At 44.8% G+C, this 18,670-nt stretch overlaps 1 protein-coding gene across 2 annotated transcripts in view; it reads left to right on the top strand.

The window, feature by feature from the left end:
- The first annotated feature begins 1,519 nt into the window (after positions 1–1,519).
- Positions 1,520–18,670, top strand: part of YME1L1 (YME1 like 1 ATPase) — a 35,450-nt gene continuing 18,299 nt past the window's right edge. The window contains exons 1-4 of one of the 2 annotated variants that reach the window (XM_040988092.1): positions 1,520–1,645; positions 6,855–6,986; positions 11,002–11,164; positions 16,981–17,079. In XM_040988092.1, the coding sequence (XP_040844026.1) occupies positions 1,613–1,645; positions 6,855–6,986; positions 11,002–11,164; positions 16,981–17,079 (427 nt within the window). In that variant the 5' untranslated portion in view covers positions 1,520–1,612. The remainder of the gene's footprint in view (positions 1,646–6,854; positions 6,987–11,001; positions 11,165–16,980; positions 17,080–18,670) is intronic. The other variant, XM_040988093.1, reaches the window with a different exon arrangement.

Below are 18,670 nucleotides of genomic sequence, written 5' to 3'. Positions count from 1 at the left end.
AGACGTTAGTTTGCTGACATTTAGGGTTGTACAGGTCAGATTTTAATCCATATCAAAATGGATAAGATTAAAAGACAATCTGGGAGTGATTTAGAAATTGAAGTTCCCAGTAAAGATCAAATCAGTAACAAAAAAAAAAAAAAAGAGAGAGAGAGAGAGGAGAAAAAAAAGGACTCAGAAGACACAGACACAAAGAATATGCACAAGTAAATGCTAACATTTTAAAATTCTGTAACCCAACGTATCAGAAAAGCTCCCTCCTGTGACTCAATCAATGTCCACACATTCGTCACTTTCCTGTGGTGGAAAATTTTCCACAATGCTACAAGTCAGAGCACACGGGGAAAGCAAACTTAAAAAAGAAAAAACCTGGGGATTGGTAAACACGACTCCACAGGTCGGCTGCTTACCTTCACCGCATACAACTTGTCTCCTTTCTGTCCCAGATAGACTTTTCCGAAAGCGCCCCGGCTAATGGGCTTCACGATGGTGAACTCCTCAATGGAAGGCGGCCTGGGCACCGGGATCCTGTTCCCGCTCTCCTCCTTCCCCGCGGGAGGCTCCATGGCTGCACCGCGCAGCCGGACAACAAGCGCCACCGCCGCCCCGGGCACACCTGCCTCAGCCGCCACTCCCGCCAAGCCGGTTCAAAGCCGGCTCCGTCCACGCCACGCACGCCGCGACGTCACCGCGTCGAGCTCCGCCCCGCGGCGGAGGGTGGAAGGGCTCGAGACCGCCGCCGCCGGCCGCCGGTCAGCGTGCGCGGCCCGGGTAGGAGGCAGGCCTCGTCTCCGCGTGCGGACCGCGCCCGGGACCAGCCCGACCTGGCGAGATTCCTCACGGCTTCCCTCGCATCTTCTCCCACTCCCGCTGCCCGTCAGGCCCAGCAGGGACTCCTGCCTCTCCCCTCCCGCCCCACGCCATGTTATATATAACCCGGTTCGGACTGTTTCCCTGGGAGGGGGCCATGGAGCCGTGCTTTGGGGAACAGGTTGTCTAGAAGTCGCCGCAGGCACGGGGGTGGGCAGCAATCGGGTGGCTGGCCCTGCGACCGGACGGTCTCAAAAACTGTCCCTTTCCTGGCTAAGATCCACGATGAAAGAATTTCGGGGTCACGCGAAGAGGATTAAAACAAGCAAAACACACTCGAAATAGCGAAAGACCCAGCGCCGGGCTGGAACGGGGCAGCCCACTGACAGATTTGATAGGATTAGTGAAACAAACCAACAACAACAAAAAAATCCCAGGTTTAATGGGGGTGACAGCCACTCTCCACTTAGGAAACCACAGCAGCCAGGGAGGAGCATTTTTCGGGGCGGTGGGATGGGCAGATTCCAGAACACCTCGAAACGCCCGTCCCGGAAGGGGCCGTGCGTCCCCGCTCCGGCAGTACATGGCGTGAGGGCCGCGACTTCCGGGGCGGGCCGACTGGCGTTAGCACGGCTGCAGACGGGGCGGGAAGCCATTTTCCGTCTCTGGGAGGAGGGGACTGGGACACTGAGGGAGAAGAAGGAGAACTGGGGCAGCGGCCAGCGCCTCCCCGCCGATCCGTCGGCAGCAAGGGGGCGGCGGCGGCAGGCGGGCGCGGTCGCTCGCCGTGGGCCCAGCGGACATGTTTTCCCTCTCCAGCACAGTGCAGCCGCAGGTGAGCTCGGGGATTTGGCCTTTGTTGTTGTGGGGGATCTGGCCGCGGTTGTTCTGGCTTTCTGCGTGGGTCGCTGCGGGGTCTCGGAAGCCATCCTCGGTGGGCGGGAGGCCACGCCGCGAGTGGGAGCTGAGGCTGAAACAGGGCGGACGAGCCAGAGCGTGATGGAGACCCTGTCCCGTCCCCGAGATGGCGATCACTTTGGCTGGAGGGTCGGCACGGCGTTGTTCTGGGCCAGGCTTTCTGGGGCGAACTGAGGGGGGAATGTCTCCTCGGCGGACGTGAAGGAATCAGGGGAGGCTGCTGTCCAGCCCCCTGTCTTTCCTTTGACGTGGAATTTAACCCACGCTTGCTGTGAGAATCTAAATAGCCACCATGAACGTCATCTTTTTTTTTTAACTTATTAGAGATGATCTGTATTTTCCCCACCCAGATCGTTAACTGGTTGGAGTTAAAAATTTTCGTTTTTAACCAGATGCGTCTTTTTTGTCTCACGAAAGTGCGGAGAACCGTCTCAAAGCTTTCTGTTTCAGGGTGATCGTTTGTGACACTGGTTTACTCCTAGAATTATTTTTTTTTTCTTTTTCTGGTTAGCATTTTGATGGTTTTATTTTAAACATGGTCACAGTTTGGCAAATAAATGGTGAGAACATTCAGATTTTTAAAAATTCTTTCCCAAAGCGACCTTTAGCTTGACAGTCTCAGCATACCATTGTGTTCCTTTGTGTAACTTCTGTTTCCCCTCCTGTGTGTGTGTGTGTGTGTGTGTGCACGCGCGTGTGTGCTGGTACAGTACTATCTGAGTGATGGTGTTTATTGATTGGGTGTCAGGTATGTATCAAGTGGACAGACACATAAAATTGTGTCTTAAAGGTGATATTAACTGGAGGTAAGGAGGAGTTATTGTCTGAATGAGTGTTTCATTTGAAAGGTGTTGGGGATTGTTGAAAGTTTAAAGACATTGTCAGATTTTTTTTTTTTTTTTTTTTTTTTTTTTTAGTGTTTCCTTCCATTGACTCTGAGTGGCTGGAGCTGGGCCAGGCCAAAGCGTTACTCAATCCCTTCTGTGAGTGGCAGGAACCCTATTCCATGACCCCTCTCCTGTCCAGCCTCTCTGTTCATTAGCAAGAAGCTGGAAGCTGGAGTTGGGAGTGGAACCTCGTTGGAACCAGGGCTCTTTAATAGGAGATTTAGACATCCTTAACCAAAACTGTACATGTCTGCACTTGGATTTATTTATCTTTTAAAGATCTGTGTATCTGAAAGAGTGGTGGTTGAGGCTGAGCCACAATGAAGCAAGGAGACAAGAACTCTGTCCAGTGCTGCCATGTGGGTGACGAGGACCCAAGTCCTTGGACTATCACCATAGCAGGAAGATGGAGTCAGCAGCAGAGCTGAGACTGAAGCCTAGGCATTCCCCTATGAGATGCAGTGGTCCTCAGTGGCATCTTAACCTCTCCCTGAAACGCCTTTGAAGCCTTGGGGTCTGTTAACCTTGCAGTTGTCTTAGTCCTTGTTGTGCTGCCTGGGCAGACTGCTTGAGACTGGGCAGTGAGGAACCAGGTCATGAAGGTTGGCACACAGCTCTGGAGGCTGAGGAGCCCAGAATCAAGGTTTAGGCCTCCTTGCTTAACGGTAATGTGGAAGGGCTGACAGAGAGCAAGGGGATGGTGAGCCCACTCCAAGATAACCAGTAACCCTATCACCTCTTCATAACGTTGCAATGGTAGCTCCATTTCAACGTGAGTTTTAGAGGGGATAGATGTTCCAATAATGGCAAGAAGTGTAATAACACTAGCTAATTGTTATGGCTGTATGGGGGAATTAGACAACATAGTGTAAACAAACCATAAAAACGGGATTATGGTAAGAACCCATTTAGTTCATTTGTTCAACAAATATTTATGTAGCACCCATGGTGCACATTGACGTACTGTGATGCAGTATTGAATAAACTAGAGGAAATAAAAGTCACTCACCATGTGGAGCTTACTTTGCAGTGGGGCAGTGCAGTGTGATAACAAGATTGACTGCCTGGTCTTTGTATTCAGTTCCTGGTGTGCTGAACAGCCTCTCACATCCTTGAAGATTTTTGGGTGATTTAATTTGTATGTACCTTTTGAAAATACCTCTCAGTTTTATATTAATGAGGTGATTTGGAGTAGGATCTATACGTATCACCAGGATTGGACAGATTATAAGAGAGACCAAGTGATCCGAGATTATTTTGCCATACTCTTGGGCAGGGCTGAGAAGGGGGCGTCTGGAGACCAGGCTGCATTGTAAATTCCTGAACAAGGTGGTGCCTGTTTCCACATGCAGGGGATGATCGCACCCTGTCTACACCGGTGGTGGAAACTCCTGCGATAGAGCCCCTACTGGACCCTGCCCTGTGTAGCCTCTTGATCTGGCTGTTTGCGTCTCTCTCTATGGACTGGCAAACATAAAGTTGTCCTGGCGAGAGGTTCTGAGGTTCATACCCAGTGGGTCAGAAGTGTGGATGGCCTTCAAGACCGCCTGACAGTCTTGAAAGACCAAGCGCTTGTGAACTCTGAGCTAGTATCAGAAACAAACTGTGGAATACCCATCTACTATGACAGAATGATTTGGTGTCAGAAACCACCTTAACGAGAGTCACATAATAAATAATTCTAAGTAAGAAAACCTGTACAGTGTTAGTGAAAGATGTTGAGAAAAAATAGAGCAGGAAATGTGAATAAGAAATATTTTGGTACTTTAAAAAAAAATATCTATGTGGGTCAGCCATGGTAGCCTAGTGGCTAAAGTCCTAGCCTCATGTCCCAGCAACCCAGTTCCCGTCCAGCTCCCTGCTTGTGGCCTGGGAAAGCAGTCAAGGATGGCCCAAGGCCTTGGGGCCCTGCACCTGCTACGGAGACCCAGAAGAAACTCCTGGCTGCTGGCTTCAGATTGGCTCAGCTCTGGCTGTTGTGGCCACTTGGGGAGTGAACCAGGGGATGGAAAATCTTCTTCTGTTTGTTTCTCTTTCTCTGTATATCTAACTTTCCAATAAAAAAAATCTTTAAAAAATTTAAAATAAATTATTTCTATATTAGAAAGGGGAAAAGAGAAAGAGAGATTTAGAAAAATTGGTCTTTCATCTGCTGTTAAATTCCCCAAGCCCCAAGGAGTTGCAGCTGGATCAATCCAAAGTCAGGGTATTGGAACTTAATCTGGGTCTCACCTAGTGCCTGGAACCCAAGTACTTGAATCATCGCTTGCTCCCTCCTTGGATGTGTATTAGCACAAAACTTGTTGTTTTTTGTCTTATTGGAAAGGCAGATACACAGAGAGAAGGAGATATACAGAAAGTTCTTCCCTGTGCTGGTTTACTCCAGCGGCCGCAACAGCTGGAACTGAGCTGAACCGAAGCCAGCAGCCAAGAGCGGCTTTTGGGTTTCCCATGCAGATACAAGGCCCCAAGACTTTGGGTTGTCCTCTGCTGCTTTCCCAGGCTACATACAGGGAGCTGGAAGGGAAGTGGAGCAGCTGGGACATGAATTGGTACTGGTATGATACTCTAGGTGCATGGTAGGGGAGGACTTTAGCCACTAGACTACTGTGCTAGGCCACAGGACACTGGTTGGAAAGCATTGCTGTGATTCTACTCGGGTAATTTGATAGGGATGTGCCCAAGGGGAGGGTTTTTGCAACTTTAGGGTTGCTGGGGAAAGGACTCCTGAGTTGAGCTGATAATTAAATCCAAAGCAACTTATATTGCCAATTGGGCAAGTGGGCATAAATAGTAAAGAGCCTGCCAAGTGTATTGCAGGAATGGTGAGAAAGTAGAGGGGCTGGAGTAGAGTGAAGGGGAGTGAGCAAGCTAGAACACAATAGGGATGGCTTTTTGCAGGGGGGTCTTTATAAGCTACAGTATTGGGACTTTGGCTTTTACATGACAAGGGAAGCCGGTTTTGCACAATGGGCTGAAGTGAATTTACTTTACATTTAGTGTGATCCCTGTTATCCGGTGCTGACAGTAGATTGCGGCCAGATCAGGGTAGAAACAGTAGGACAGTATTACTCAAGTTCACATGTAGGTGATGGTGACTTAGAACAGGATGGTGGGGACTGGTTCTCTGCTTCTAGTCCCGCTGGCAGTGTCTGGGAGGGCAGCAGCACATGGCCCAGCTTGGACCCCTGCTACCCCTGTGTGGACTGATAGCCTTGCTGGTTCTTGGCTTCAGTCTGTCCCAGCCCTGACTGTTGGAGCCATTTGAGGAGGAAACATCTTTTCCTCTCTGTCTTTCCCTTTCTCTGTTGCTGTGCCTTTCAAATAAGCAAATTTTAAAGCAGAAACAGAAACTCCAGGATGGTGGTAGTGGTGTAATTGAGAAATGTATAATTTCAGATATGCAGTAATTTTCAAGAATGATTGTGAGTGGCCCGGCAAAATACCTCACCTTGAATCTGCCAGGATCCCGTATGGGTTCTGGTTTATATTCTGGCTGCTCTACTTCCCTTCCAGCTCCCTGCTTGTGGCCTGGGAAAGCAATAGAGGATGGGCCAAAGCCTTGGGACTCTGCAAGACCCGGAAGAAACTCCTGGTATCCAGAAAGATGTATTTTAATGCCCGAATAAAACCCTACCTAATTTAAGCTTAATCTCAGTCTCCCACATGGATGACAAGGACTGAGCACTCAAACTAGATAGAGTGATATGAGGTGTGGACAGCCTAAGGGACAGCTTAACCCCCTCTACTTTGGAGTCATGTCACTACAGTAATACCATGAAAATATGTACCAGTGGTAAATTTGGGTATTTAAAATATTTAATACAGCTTTGCAATGCAGTGCATATTTTGCCCTCAGCTGATTTCCAAATCCTGACAAGAACAGGGTAGTTCCTGATTTTATCTTGGGTGTTTCTTCCCCTGTAGTTAAAGCACTGATTGGATCACCTTCATGCAATTGCCTGGATTCCAGTCCTGAGTCCTTTCCCCATTCCACATGCCTGTTAATGTGGACCCTGCAAGGGAGTCCATAGAAATTCAAGTAGTTGGTCCGTGCCACTCACATGGGAAAGCAGGACTGAGTTCCTGGCATCTTGCTTTGTTTTGACCAGTCTTGGCTGTTGAGGCATTTAGGGAATAAACGAACTGGTTGGAGCTCTAGCTATGCCTCTGTCTGTGTCTCTGTGTGTCCCTACCTTGTAATTAAAATTATAAATTTTAACTTTGATCTTTTTCTAGGTTACAGTTCCTCTGAGTCATCTCATCAATGCCTTCCATTCACCAAAAAGTGCATCTATCTCTGTTGGTGTATCAGTTTCTCAAAACCAGCATCGGGATGCAGTTCCTGAGCATGACGTGCCCAGCAGTGAGGTAATGGCGGTCACCCTGGTTGTAGAAGCCTTTTTGATACTCAAGGTTTTGACGAAGTACATTTGCTGTAGGCATTTGTTCTGAGGTGATTTCTGCCTGTAGCTTAAAAAGGATAACTAATTCTTACTCTCCTTGTACATGTGACACATTTTGAAAATGTTTTTAGAAATCTTCAGCTGCTATTATGTTTTATGTGCAGTTCCTGGGTTATTGTGTTTGTGATAGCAGTCATTCTTTTGCATGCCGCCAGTAGTAGTGAGCCTGCAGGAACTGACCATAACTAACGTCTCAGTCTGGAGGAAGAGAGACTGCTACGAAGCAGTCTGCTGCCTTTAACAGTGTTCAAAGTAATTGGACAGTTAGGTGATAGGGATTTGAAAGTGAAATGGATAAGTGAGGTGGCTGCACTTTCAATATTTGTCCAATTGTAAAGCCATTAATGCCAAGGATACAGGGAATCATGAACTTGAAGTCTTCAGGTTTACAAAGTCCTTAATAGTACAGTATAATTTCTTATAGCCTCAGAATACATTTTATGTAGAGCAGATGTTGATATCTGTGATTAGGTTTCCCAAAAGCTTCTTTAGTTTGTTCATGATTTTAAAGAGTTCACTTTTTAGGATCAACCTGTAATTCTATGAATCTTGTCTTCTACTTTACATTGATACTTTTTGCATAGTTTCTTTTGTGTCTTGCTATAGGCATATGCCATGTACTAGTTCCCTTTCTCCATGTTGGTTAAATCTTAGCATTTCCAAAAAATCATGAATCGCAGCAAAACCTACAAGTTTTTTTTTCCTATACCTACACAAAGCTTGTTTTTCCTATACATACGCATATATCATAAGGTTTAATTCATCAATTAGGAAAAGCAAGACATTAACAACAACTAGTAATAAAATACAATAGTCATAGTAGTAATGTGTAATAAAGATTATATGGATGTGGTTTCTCTTTCTCAAAATATTATGCCATACCCACCCATCTTCATTTTGTTTGTGGCTAACTGTGACCAGAGATAGCTGAACTGAGAATTAGGAGAAACAAGTTCTGTATCAGAATTGTTCTGTGCAGCAGTTAGATATTTTAGAAAAGATTAATATAAGCAACGAAATTCATCTGTAATCCTTTTCTCCAAAGGTAATGCTATTCATGTTTTTATGAGGAAGGTAAGAGAAAGAGATCTTCCAGCCGCTGTTTCACTCCCCAGCTGCCCGCAAAAACCATTTTGGTCAGGCTGAAATCAGGAGCCAAGAAATCTGTCTGGGTCTCTGCTGCCGTTGCAGCTTCCAGGTGCCTTAGCAGGAAGCTGGATTGGAAGTAGAGGAGCTGTGGCACCAGCTGGTGCTCTGAAAGATGAGAGGATGCGGGCATTGCTGCATCGTGGTGTTTACTGTCCTGTGGATGAATGTTTGACTGTTTCATCAAGTGAAGCTGCTGAGTCAGCCATGAAGAGCATTTTAGGGGCTTGGCAAAATAAACCCCAGAAGCCAGTGTCAAGTGCAGATTTCCTGCTTGTAACCTCTTATACACCCTCAGTAATCCTTTTAGTAACCTTTAACAACTATCTTTATTGTGTCACAAAGCTCAGTCATTCTCCTTAAGCATCCACCTCACCTCTCTGTAGTCACTACCTCTGCTAGAGGGTGACTCTTTGATTTCATTGTCCTGTTCTTCCAAAGTCCACTCCAAAATGCAAGGCATGTTGCTTTCAGACTTCTCCAAAGACTGATCTGGACTTTTTTTTTCCTCCTTGCTGTATCCTGGTGTAGTCTGGCTACTAGTTTTGTTGCCGATTTACGGACTTACTTTGTTAAAGTTGACGAGGATTTCCTTAGTGCTAAACACAGGCCTGTTTGGAAATGTGTGTCTTTAACTTACCATTTGCTTTTGTCCTTGCAGAATGTCAGCTGCTTTCAGAGTACTCCCTTGAATAGATGGTTATACATTGATCATGTTTTTTTTTTTCTTCTGTTGGCTTTTAAAAATTACCAGCCTCTTAAATAGTTTGCCTATCCTATGATCCACTTTACATTCTTACATCCTTCCACATTGTTACCCATTTTCTGATCTTCAGTTAATGTCTGTATATACACAAATGTTGTTAACTTCCAACCTTAAACTCTAAATTTTGAGTAGTTTGCCTAGAGATTAGTTAGAAATATATCTGGGTAGGCTCATATTTAAAGTACCTAAAATGGAGATAGTGCCTCAAATTTTATTTCTTAAAATTCCAATGACTTAGTCCCTTTTGATCAGTTTGTGCACAACTAGGAGAAAGATACTGTATAATGACTTGAGCAATGAAAATCTGTTATAAAAATTTGCATGATTTCTAAGTATTTTAAGATCTCTATTTTCACAAACAACTGAAAAAGTGAAAGAATGGCAAATAGGACATAAAAAACTTACCAGACCAGCATATTTAGGAAGCAGCTGATACTTGCATGGTTGACATAGAATTGTTGGGAAGGGTGCTCCACCCCCAAACTGACTTTGCCATGGAGCAGGGCCTTAGCAGAACTGGGAGAGGAGCTGTTGTTGCACCAGGCCCCTGTAGCCTCTCAGGCACTGGAGAAGGCTGTCCTTGGACATGGGTCTTGCTAGAGAAACTGTTACGAGAGCAGTGCCAAGGGAAAATTGCTGGGTATTGTTGGCCGCGGAGGCAGCAAATGCAGGAGTGGCAGGAGCCACTTGTTGCAGGAACCAGAGATGTTGCAAACTAGGACCCTCCGGGCAGGGCAGGAACAGAAACGCTTTCCTTGTGCATGTGTCTCCAGTGACCTCTGCTGAGAGACCTTCCCGTCATGTGAGCTGACGGAGGGTGAGGATGCAGGTGATGCAGATCCATGTTCGTGAAACTGGCAGAAAGGCTGACAGGGAGCCATGAGACAAGGGGATAATTCTCTTAACTTTCCAGAACCTTTTCCTAAACCCACTGGTTTTCTGTGTTGTCTGTAATTTGCTCTTTCTGTCATTCTTAGGGCTTAATTCTGACTCTTAATATCCATCACTTGTTCCATCTGTCTTCTTGTCCATTCTATTTTCTACAAGTAAAGCAAAACTAACTATATAGACTTAAATTCAAGCAAGGCTGTCTCCATGGGTTGCCCATGGCCAAGCTTAGTGGCTCCTTTTTCCTTCACTAAATGCTTGAGGGGTCTCGCCCTGTGCTGTAGTGAGTGCCAGCCATCCCATATGGGTGCACTTTCAAGTCCTGGCTGTTCCATGTCTCATCTGTCTCCCTGCTAATATGCCTATGAAATCAGTAGAGGATACCCCAAGTGCTTGGACCTCTACACTCACATGCGAGATCCGGAAGAAGATCCAGGCATCAGACCAGCCCAGCTCCAGCCGTTGTGGCTCTTTGGGGGAGAGAACAATGAATGGAAGATCTCTTTCTTTCTCTCTGTAACTCTACTGTTCAAATAAAGCTTTAAGATAAGCTTTTTGGACACGTACTAGGCCTTGGATGATTTTTTTCTTTATCCCTCTCCCTAGGCCTTCCTCCTTCATTTTTAATAATTTAAACAATTTTAAGTGATTTATTTCATCATGTCCAGCATGGTATTATGCCCAGATATGTAGATTAGTAAGTTTTGTTATTTCTCGCCTGGCACAATGGCTCAGTTAGCTAATCTTCCTCTTGCAAGCGCCAGGATCCCATATGGTTTATGTCCTGACTGCTCCACTTTCCGTTCAGCTCTGATTATGGCCTGGGAAGGCAGTCTGGTCCAAAGCCTTGGGACCCTGCATTGTCATGGGACCTCGAAGCTCCTGACTCCTGGCTCCAGCTCATTAGTTCTGGCCATTGTGATCACTTTTGTAGTGGACCAGAGGATGGAAGATCTTTCTGTCTCTCCTGTCTGTAAATTTGCCCAATAGATATAAATAAATCTTTCTAAAAAGTTAAATTTTCAATCTCTTTTCTGCCTTTCAAATAAATAAATTTTTTAAAATCTGTATTGTTCCTTGTTAATGTTAATACTTATTTGATTGACTTAATCTTTTACAGCCCACACTTAATTTAAGGGATCTTGGACTATCTGAATTAAAAATTGGACAGATTGATCAACTGATAGAAAATCTCCTTCCTGGATTTTGCAAAGGCAAAAGCATTTCTTCCCATTGGCATACGTCTCATGTTTCTGCACAGTCCTTCTTTGAAAATAAATATGGTATGTTGCATATTTTCAGTTCCAAATAAAATAAGCAATTTTAGTGCAGTTAATAATTATTATAATAAATATAATTTACTAGAATATCCTGTGAACCCAGTTTATTCCTGGCATGTATTTTTTGTTTTCATTATTTTTACGAGATTGGTAATAGTAAGAAGTTTGCAGAAAAATCACAAAGGTGGTAGAGAATTTTGATATGACCATGATCTTTCCTAGTCTTGACATCTTACAAAGAATGATGTGTTTGATAAAATTAGGAAGTTAGCATTGAACTGATATTTGTAACTAGAGGATTTCTTTTCTTTTTTTTTAAATAATCTGACTTAGATGATTAGGGCATAAAGGGTCAAGGGCTACAGAAAAGTGGGTAATACCATTGTTTCCGCACTAATATAATTTTTCCCTGAATCTGGGGTAGGAGAGAAATAAAGGGAAAAGCCCCACCCAGCCTCCCATCCATCCCAGGTCCCCGATGTGAGGCACGCTCCGAGGGTCCTGCTCAAGCAGTTTTGATAGTTCAACAGGTCTGAATTGCTGCCAATCTCGCCGTTCCAATCGCGATGAAACCTATTCAGAATCCACTGGCTGATATAGTCTCTTCCTGGTTGGCGTTCTGAGATCAGCAGTTCAGTTGGAGGGATCTCCAAAGAAACTTCATCTGAGATGATCCCAAACCTGATTCTTGTGTGAGTTTGCCAGTACAGAGTCCGGCACCGTCTGTCGCCCCAATCAGCTTGTGCACATGCTGGTCATTGCAATTGCTGGGTCAGTTCTGTTTCCAGTCCTGTCATCCACGCGAACCAATGGGTGTTGTAGTCCAGCTTGATCCTACCCACTTCATACTCGGTTCTCACGCAAACCAGTGGGAGCTGCAGCCTAGTTGGGGTGACTCCCCATAACCCCCACCAAGCCTGCTCCCTATCCTGGTTCCCATGCATGCCAGTATGTACCGCAGGCTTGTTCAGTCTGTCCCACATCCCATTTAGCTTTGGTACATGTCAATGGGCATTGAAGCCTAGTTCAACCCAACCAACCTACTATCCAGCCCACACACATACTGGCGGGTGCCTTTCTGTCTAGTCACCCCTGCCGCTGTCCTGGTTTTCATGCTCTCCAGTGTGAGTGGTTACCCACGAGGGTGGTGCCCACTATCTCCCTACTAGGGCACTCCCAGGTTATGCACTCCATAGGTGGTTCTGACATTTAACTTAATAGAATTGGCCCCCAGTGCCAGCCTCTGCCATCTGATGCTGTGGCAAAGCCCAACCAACCCTCACCTACTCTGAATTTTGCTTGCTCCAGTTGGAACAGTCAGCCTAATCTGGCCCTTTTCTGTTCTAGCTCACATGAGGCCCACAGGTGTTGTAGCCCTGCTTACTCTGGTCTGGTCTGCCCCCATCCCAATTCATGCTCTCCCGTGGGGGTGGTTGTCCAGCAGGGGAGCCCACATTCCCCCTGCCGGCTTTGCCTCCTCCCCACCCCCGGTTCTCATGTGTGCTGTTTGGGTGCTGCAACCACATTAGGTACGGATCGCCTCACCTTGGCATTCCTTAATATGCACTGGTATGTGTTGCGACCGAAACTGGCCTGACCCACACTCTATGCTGGTGCTTGGATTCACCGGCAGTTGATGTGAACAGGTTCAGCCTGGTCTGCCCCCCACCTTTGCCATATGTATGATGGTGGGTATCTTCTCGCCTGGTCTGGGTTGCTCCTTATCGTAGTTCTTAAGCTCACCTGTAGGGGCTGCATTCCAATAGAGGAGTTTGCCAAGCTCCTCATTCAGACCCAGCCTAGTCCATCCTACATCTACCCAGGTTCTCCAGAGTGCCAGATGGTGCTGGCATCTAGCTCAGCTTGGTGCATCCAGCCTCAGTCCACACTTATGCCTAGGGAGATTGCAGCCATGTCCAGACCAGAATGCAGCCCCCGCTCCAGCCCCGCACCCTCCCATGGGAATCCCAACCCATCAAGAGTGTACTCTCACAGCTCCCCAACCGAGTCTATTCCCAGCCTTAGATTACGTGCGTGCCAGTGGGTTCTCTGACCCACTTGGCTTAGCCCCTCACCTGTCTCAGCCTTTGACTTCGATGCTGTGGCATAGTATCCCTGCCTCATGCATAGCAGTTGATGTGAGAGCCTAGGTTGGAATGACTTGTGTTTCATCCTGATTTCTATTCTTTTTTGTGAGTTGAGGTTTGCTTGGCTCTGCCCGGTCTGTCTCCTTCTAGTTGCAGCTTGGCCCACCCCACATCCTGCTGCCTTGACTTGCCCAGATTATTGTGGGTTCCTTTGCCTGTAAGTGATGGCAGGTGCCATGGTCGCTCCTAGCTTAGCCTTTCGCACCCCAGCTTGTGAGCTGACCTGAGGGACTTGTATTTTCACAGGGTTGGGCCCACCCACACTTCCCCCAAAGTGTTTGCCCCCGGACCAAGTTCTCTCACGTGCTGGTTAGTGTCTTGACCCTGCCAAATGTGACCAGTCTACTATTCCACTACCCAGTCAAGCAATGGTACCTAGCCCTGCCAGATAGGCCCCCATCCATAGCTTTGGTGTGGACTGGTGTGTGGCAGTCAGTGATGCTCTATGCTAACAGCCCATCTCAGGATTGCTAATTGGGCTGGTGAATCAGTCTGACCCAAATAGATCTTATGGATACTCCCCTCCAAACCATCAGGTTTCAGCCCCCACGCTTGGCCAAAAGTTTCATGACCCTGTCACTGGGAATCGCCCAGAATTTATCTCTTTTGTACACTAAAGCTGGCCTTATTCATGGGTGTCCCTAAGCAGCAATTTCATATCCTAAAAACCCCAGAGTTGACCGCTGGGTGGCTAGCAGGCAGAACTTGGCAACATTTAGTGCACTGGCCACCCAAAAGCCAAGGACTTGGTCCCTGCCTTCCGGCAATGGCGCAGCTGCCCCCAACCCCGAGGCCCAAACCCCTCCCAAACTCATCCTGCCACAAGATGTTAGCAGCAGGGCTGAGCTAGGACTTTAATCCAGTTCCCAAGTTTCCCTCATGGTGCACTTACCCTGAGTGAAGATCTCTCTTGGTCCTGGAGAAAGCCAAAGACTGGTTCACTGCCGCCAGGGGCACCCCCCCCACAACTGCCACACTGCAGGGAGCTGCAGCCGCCCTCAACCCCAAGGCCCGCGCCTTAACTAGAGGATTTCAAGAATTTGGTTTACCAAGTCACTAGTACTGCTTCTAATGTACCTTATCCTGGTTCCACAATCTAATTCAGTGTACCCTATTGGATTTAGAAAAAATTTTGTTGTTTTGTTGTTACTAGTTTAATTTTTAGGTGACACATATTTGTTGGATTACAGGTTGTAATATCCTAACCTCTGAGAATACTTTGATGACCTTTTATGGAATGTTGACGTTTTTTTCCCCTCAAATATTTATTTATTTTAAAGGCAGAATGACAGAGTAGGAGGAGAGACAGGTGTCCTGTCTGCAGATTCGTTCCCCAAATGCCCACAACAACTGGAGTGGGCTAGGCCAAAGCCATGAACCTGTAGTTCCTTCTGAATGTTTTATGTGGTGTCAGAACCCAAGTTCTTTTATTTATTTATTTTTTAAGGTTTATTTTATTTTTATTGGAAATAAAATATACAGAGAGGAGGAGAGACAGAGAGGAAGATTTTCATCCAATGATTCATTCCCCAAGTGGCCACAACAGCTAGAGCTGTGCCAATCCAAAGCCAGGAACTAGGAGCCTCTTTTGGATCTCCCACGTGGGTGAAGGGTTCCAAGGCTTTGCCCGTCCTCGACTGCTTTCCCAGGCCACAAGCAGGGAGCTGGATGGGAAGTGGAGCTGCTGGAGCTAGAACTGGCGCTCATATGGGATCCTGGTGCATTCAAGGTGAGGGCTTTAGCTGCTAGGCTACTGTGCCAGGAGAATCCAAGTTCTTGAGCCATTGTCTGCTGCCTCCCATTGCAATAGCAGGAAGGTGTATCAGAAGCAGAGGTTGGGTTGGATGCAAGGCAATGTGCTGCGGATGCAAGTATGGCAGTCAACAGCTAATTTGCACATGTCATTTACCTCTTCAACATATTTTCTTATTTGAGTCTTCTGACATTCTGATATTATAGTAAGTTGGCTTACATTGCATTGTTTTGAAAGAGATGTCAGTTTCTTAAGTGTTCTTTTATTAGTCAAGTCTTAGGGAAAATATCCAAATGCTTGTTTTATGTCAGTGTAAGACTGTTTTTTTTTTGTTTTTTTTTTTTTTTGTTTTGTTTTGTTTTAACTTTAAAAGATGGAGAGACAGACAGTTCCCGTCTGCTTTTGTGCTCTACACTGGCTGACCTGCACCCTACTCAGAACAAGAACAAGGATATTCTGGTGGTGGGCTGGGGACAGAGGGCCAGAAGTCCAGTTCTGTGAGCCATCATCGTCAACTCCCAGGGTTGCCACTGGCAGGAAAGCAGGTCAGACTGAAGCAGAGGACAGAACCCAGGCACTCTGATGTGAGGAAAGGATGTCCCAGATAGGGCTGAGCATTCATGCCCAGGAACAGATGGTTTATTTCGGTACCAGTGATAAAATTCCAGGAACAAAAGCATAGTTTTAAATAGTTTTATTGAAAGATCTGATTTAAAACTGAATTTGCATAACTTTAATTCATTTACTACTTTCTGTTCTTCTGTTGTCTTCAATACAAACATAAAGAATGCAAGGTGAGAAAATAAGCATGTTTGAACTTTGCTAAGAGTGATGGTTTGCTTCTGTTTTCTGTCTCCTCCTAAATAGCATAAGAAATATTCATGAAGGAAAACGTCTGTTACAATGATTATTATTCCTACTACTCTTCTGATGCGCATATTTACTTGTTTACTTTAAGCTTGTTCATCAGGTTGCCAGCTTTCGTGTCTGGTTTGGTATAAGGAAGGCATTTCTCGACACTAGGGTTTCATTCAAGAATGCTTAGAGTACAATTAACAGTGAGAGATGATAACCTTTTGTTTCTATAGGCACTGCTGCCCTCTACACAATTTAATTTGTGGGATCCTGGAGAGAAAGCAGCATGGGGGGCCCAGTGCAGTGACCTAGTGGCTGAAATCTTCATCTTGTATGCGCCAGGATGCCATGTGTGCACTGATTTGTGCCCTGGATGCTCCACTTCCTCTCTAGCTCCCTGCACAAAGCCTGGGAAGCCAGTCAAGGGTGGCCCAAATCCTTAGGACTCTGTACCTGTGCAGGAGACCCAAAAGAGGCTCCTGGCTCCTGGCTTCGGATTACCTCTTCTTCAGTCGTTGCAGCCACTTAAGGGCAGGTGCGGGGTAAATTAGTGGATGGAAGATCTGTCTGTCTCTCTTCTTTGTAAATCTGCCTTTCCAATAAAAATAAATGAATCTTTAAAAAAAAAAAAAAAGGAAAGTAGCATGGGATACTTTAGTCAAGAAGAAGAGCTAGGAGGAATCACTGGGGTACGGGTACATTAGAGCTTTTGAAGTTGTGTCTAAGAAATATCACTTTATTTCTTTTATTACTGTTAATTAATTTTAGCCTGATTTAATCCTTTGCTGGTTTGAATTTGTTCTATTGGCTGCTATACTTATTTATGTACTAAATAAAAAAATATACTCTAACCAATGAATTGTAGACAATAAACTGAAGAGCTATGAGATTAAAGTAATTACCAATACATTAGATGTTCATAAAAGTGAGGTTGTATGAATGGACAAATAAAAGGTGAAACTCATTATTTTCCTAATATTAGATAAAGTGATTTGTGTTTTACATGACTTTGGTGGTTTTGGTTTGGCAACTAGGAGATTTATATTTTTGCCATTCCTTTCCAGGTCACTTAGATATGTTTAGTGCTCTACGTTCCTCAAGCTTATACAGACATCATCCAAGAACTGTTCGAAGCCTTTGTTCAGACCTTCAGTACTGGCCAGGTATGAGGCAATAACTTTTTTGGGGGAAAAAAAAAATGAAAAAAAACCCAACTGTAATTCTTATCGTAAAACTTGTCTTAACAAGCGTTTGTTTGCTGTTCACTACAGAACTTAAAGGGTATTTGGAATAAAAACTTTGAAGTGTGTTCTGGAAACTGTAGGATACTTAAAAGAGAAAACTTTGAGATTCATTTCACTTGTGTTATAAGTACTGAAATCCTAAATAAAATCCGTAATAAAAATATAAAACTAAGGCCAGGTGCGGTAGCTTAGTGGCTGAAGTCTTTGCCTTGCAAAAGATCCCATATGTGCTCCGGTTCGTATCCTGGCTGCTCCACTTCCCATCCAGCTTCCTGCTTGTGTCCTGGAAAGGCAGTAGAGGATGGCACAAAGCTTTGGGACACTACATCATTGTGGGAGACCCAGAAAAAGCTCCTGTCTCTGCAAATTCCAATAAAAATAAGTAAATTTACATATATATAAACTGGAGTGTTTGAAACTTACATTTGGTATAATGTAAGAATTTGATTCCCTTTTTCCAAAATGAATAATAGCCAGTTAGCCTAATATTCCTCACTGAATTCAAATTCTTTGTTGATGTATGACAGGACCAGTGTAAGTTGTATAGACTTATAGTTATTTGTGATACTTTTCCCATTCATATTGCAAAAATATATATTTTGATGTTTTAATATGATAAGCTTTTATTAAGATTTACATAGTAATTTGAATGCCAGAGTTACAGAAAGAGGGAGCGATACAGAAGAATCTTTCATTTGCTGGTTCATTTCCCAAATGACCCTAATATCTGGATCCAGGCTTAACCTGGATCCTGGAACTCCATCCAGGTTTGTCCTGTGGGGAGCAGGGACCGAAGAACTTGGGTTGTTGATCTGCATTGCAAGTGGAACAATCAAGACGTGAAATGGAGCTCATATGGGATGCTAGTGTTATAGGTGGTGGCTTAATGCACAATGCCACAGTGCTCAGCCTCCAGATACTTTAAAGAGCTGAAAACAAATACCTTTAAAGTCTTAGTTTGAGAATAGAATCCCATCAAAATAAAATATGGAAAGTATTGTAAGTTAAAGGGTCTGGCTACTGTAAGTTACTGTATCACATAATTGAAGGACAAAAGCATATTTAAGTAGATGTGTGAGATACATATGTACATTTTATATATATTTATATTCCTATCCATAACATCCATGTTCTGCAGATAAAATATTAGGAAAATGTGTGAGGGATGTGAATGGTGTTCAGTCACTTAAGAAATTAGATAATGAATAAAATGAATTCTTTCCAAAATATTCCTCCTTTGTACTCCAGGGAATGCCAAATTAAAATAAGTGCTTTTTCTTTGATATTGGCAAAAGTAAATGATCATGTTATTCCATTCGCTAGGAGTATAGAGGAGCTGTCCTCATTGAGCAGCACATAGTTATTTTTAAAACTATTTTATTTATTTTAATTTTTATTGGAAAGATTTTCAGTGAAATGGAGAGACAGATAGTAAAATCTTTTGTCCGCTGGCTCACTCCCCAAGTGGCTGCAACAGCTAGAGCTGAGCTGGCTAGGAGCCAGGAAGTTC

Source organism: Ochotona curzoniae, unplaced genomic scaffold, assembly GCF_017591425.1.
Source record: "Ochotona curzoniae isolate NIBS_2020 unplaced genomic scaffold, NIBS_Ocur_1.0 contig_4797, whole genome shotgun sequence".
NCBI lineage: Eukaryota > Metazoa > Chordata > Mammalia > Lagomorpha > Ochotonidae > Ochotona > Ochotona curzoniae.
This window is presented reverse-complemented; position numbering and strand designations above follow the sequence as displayed.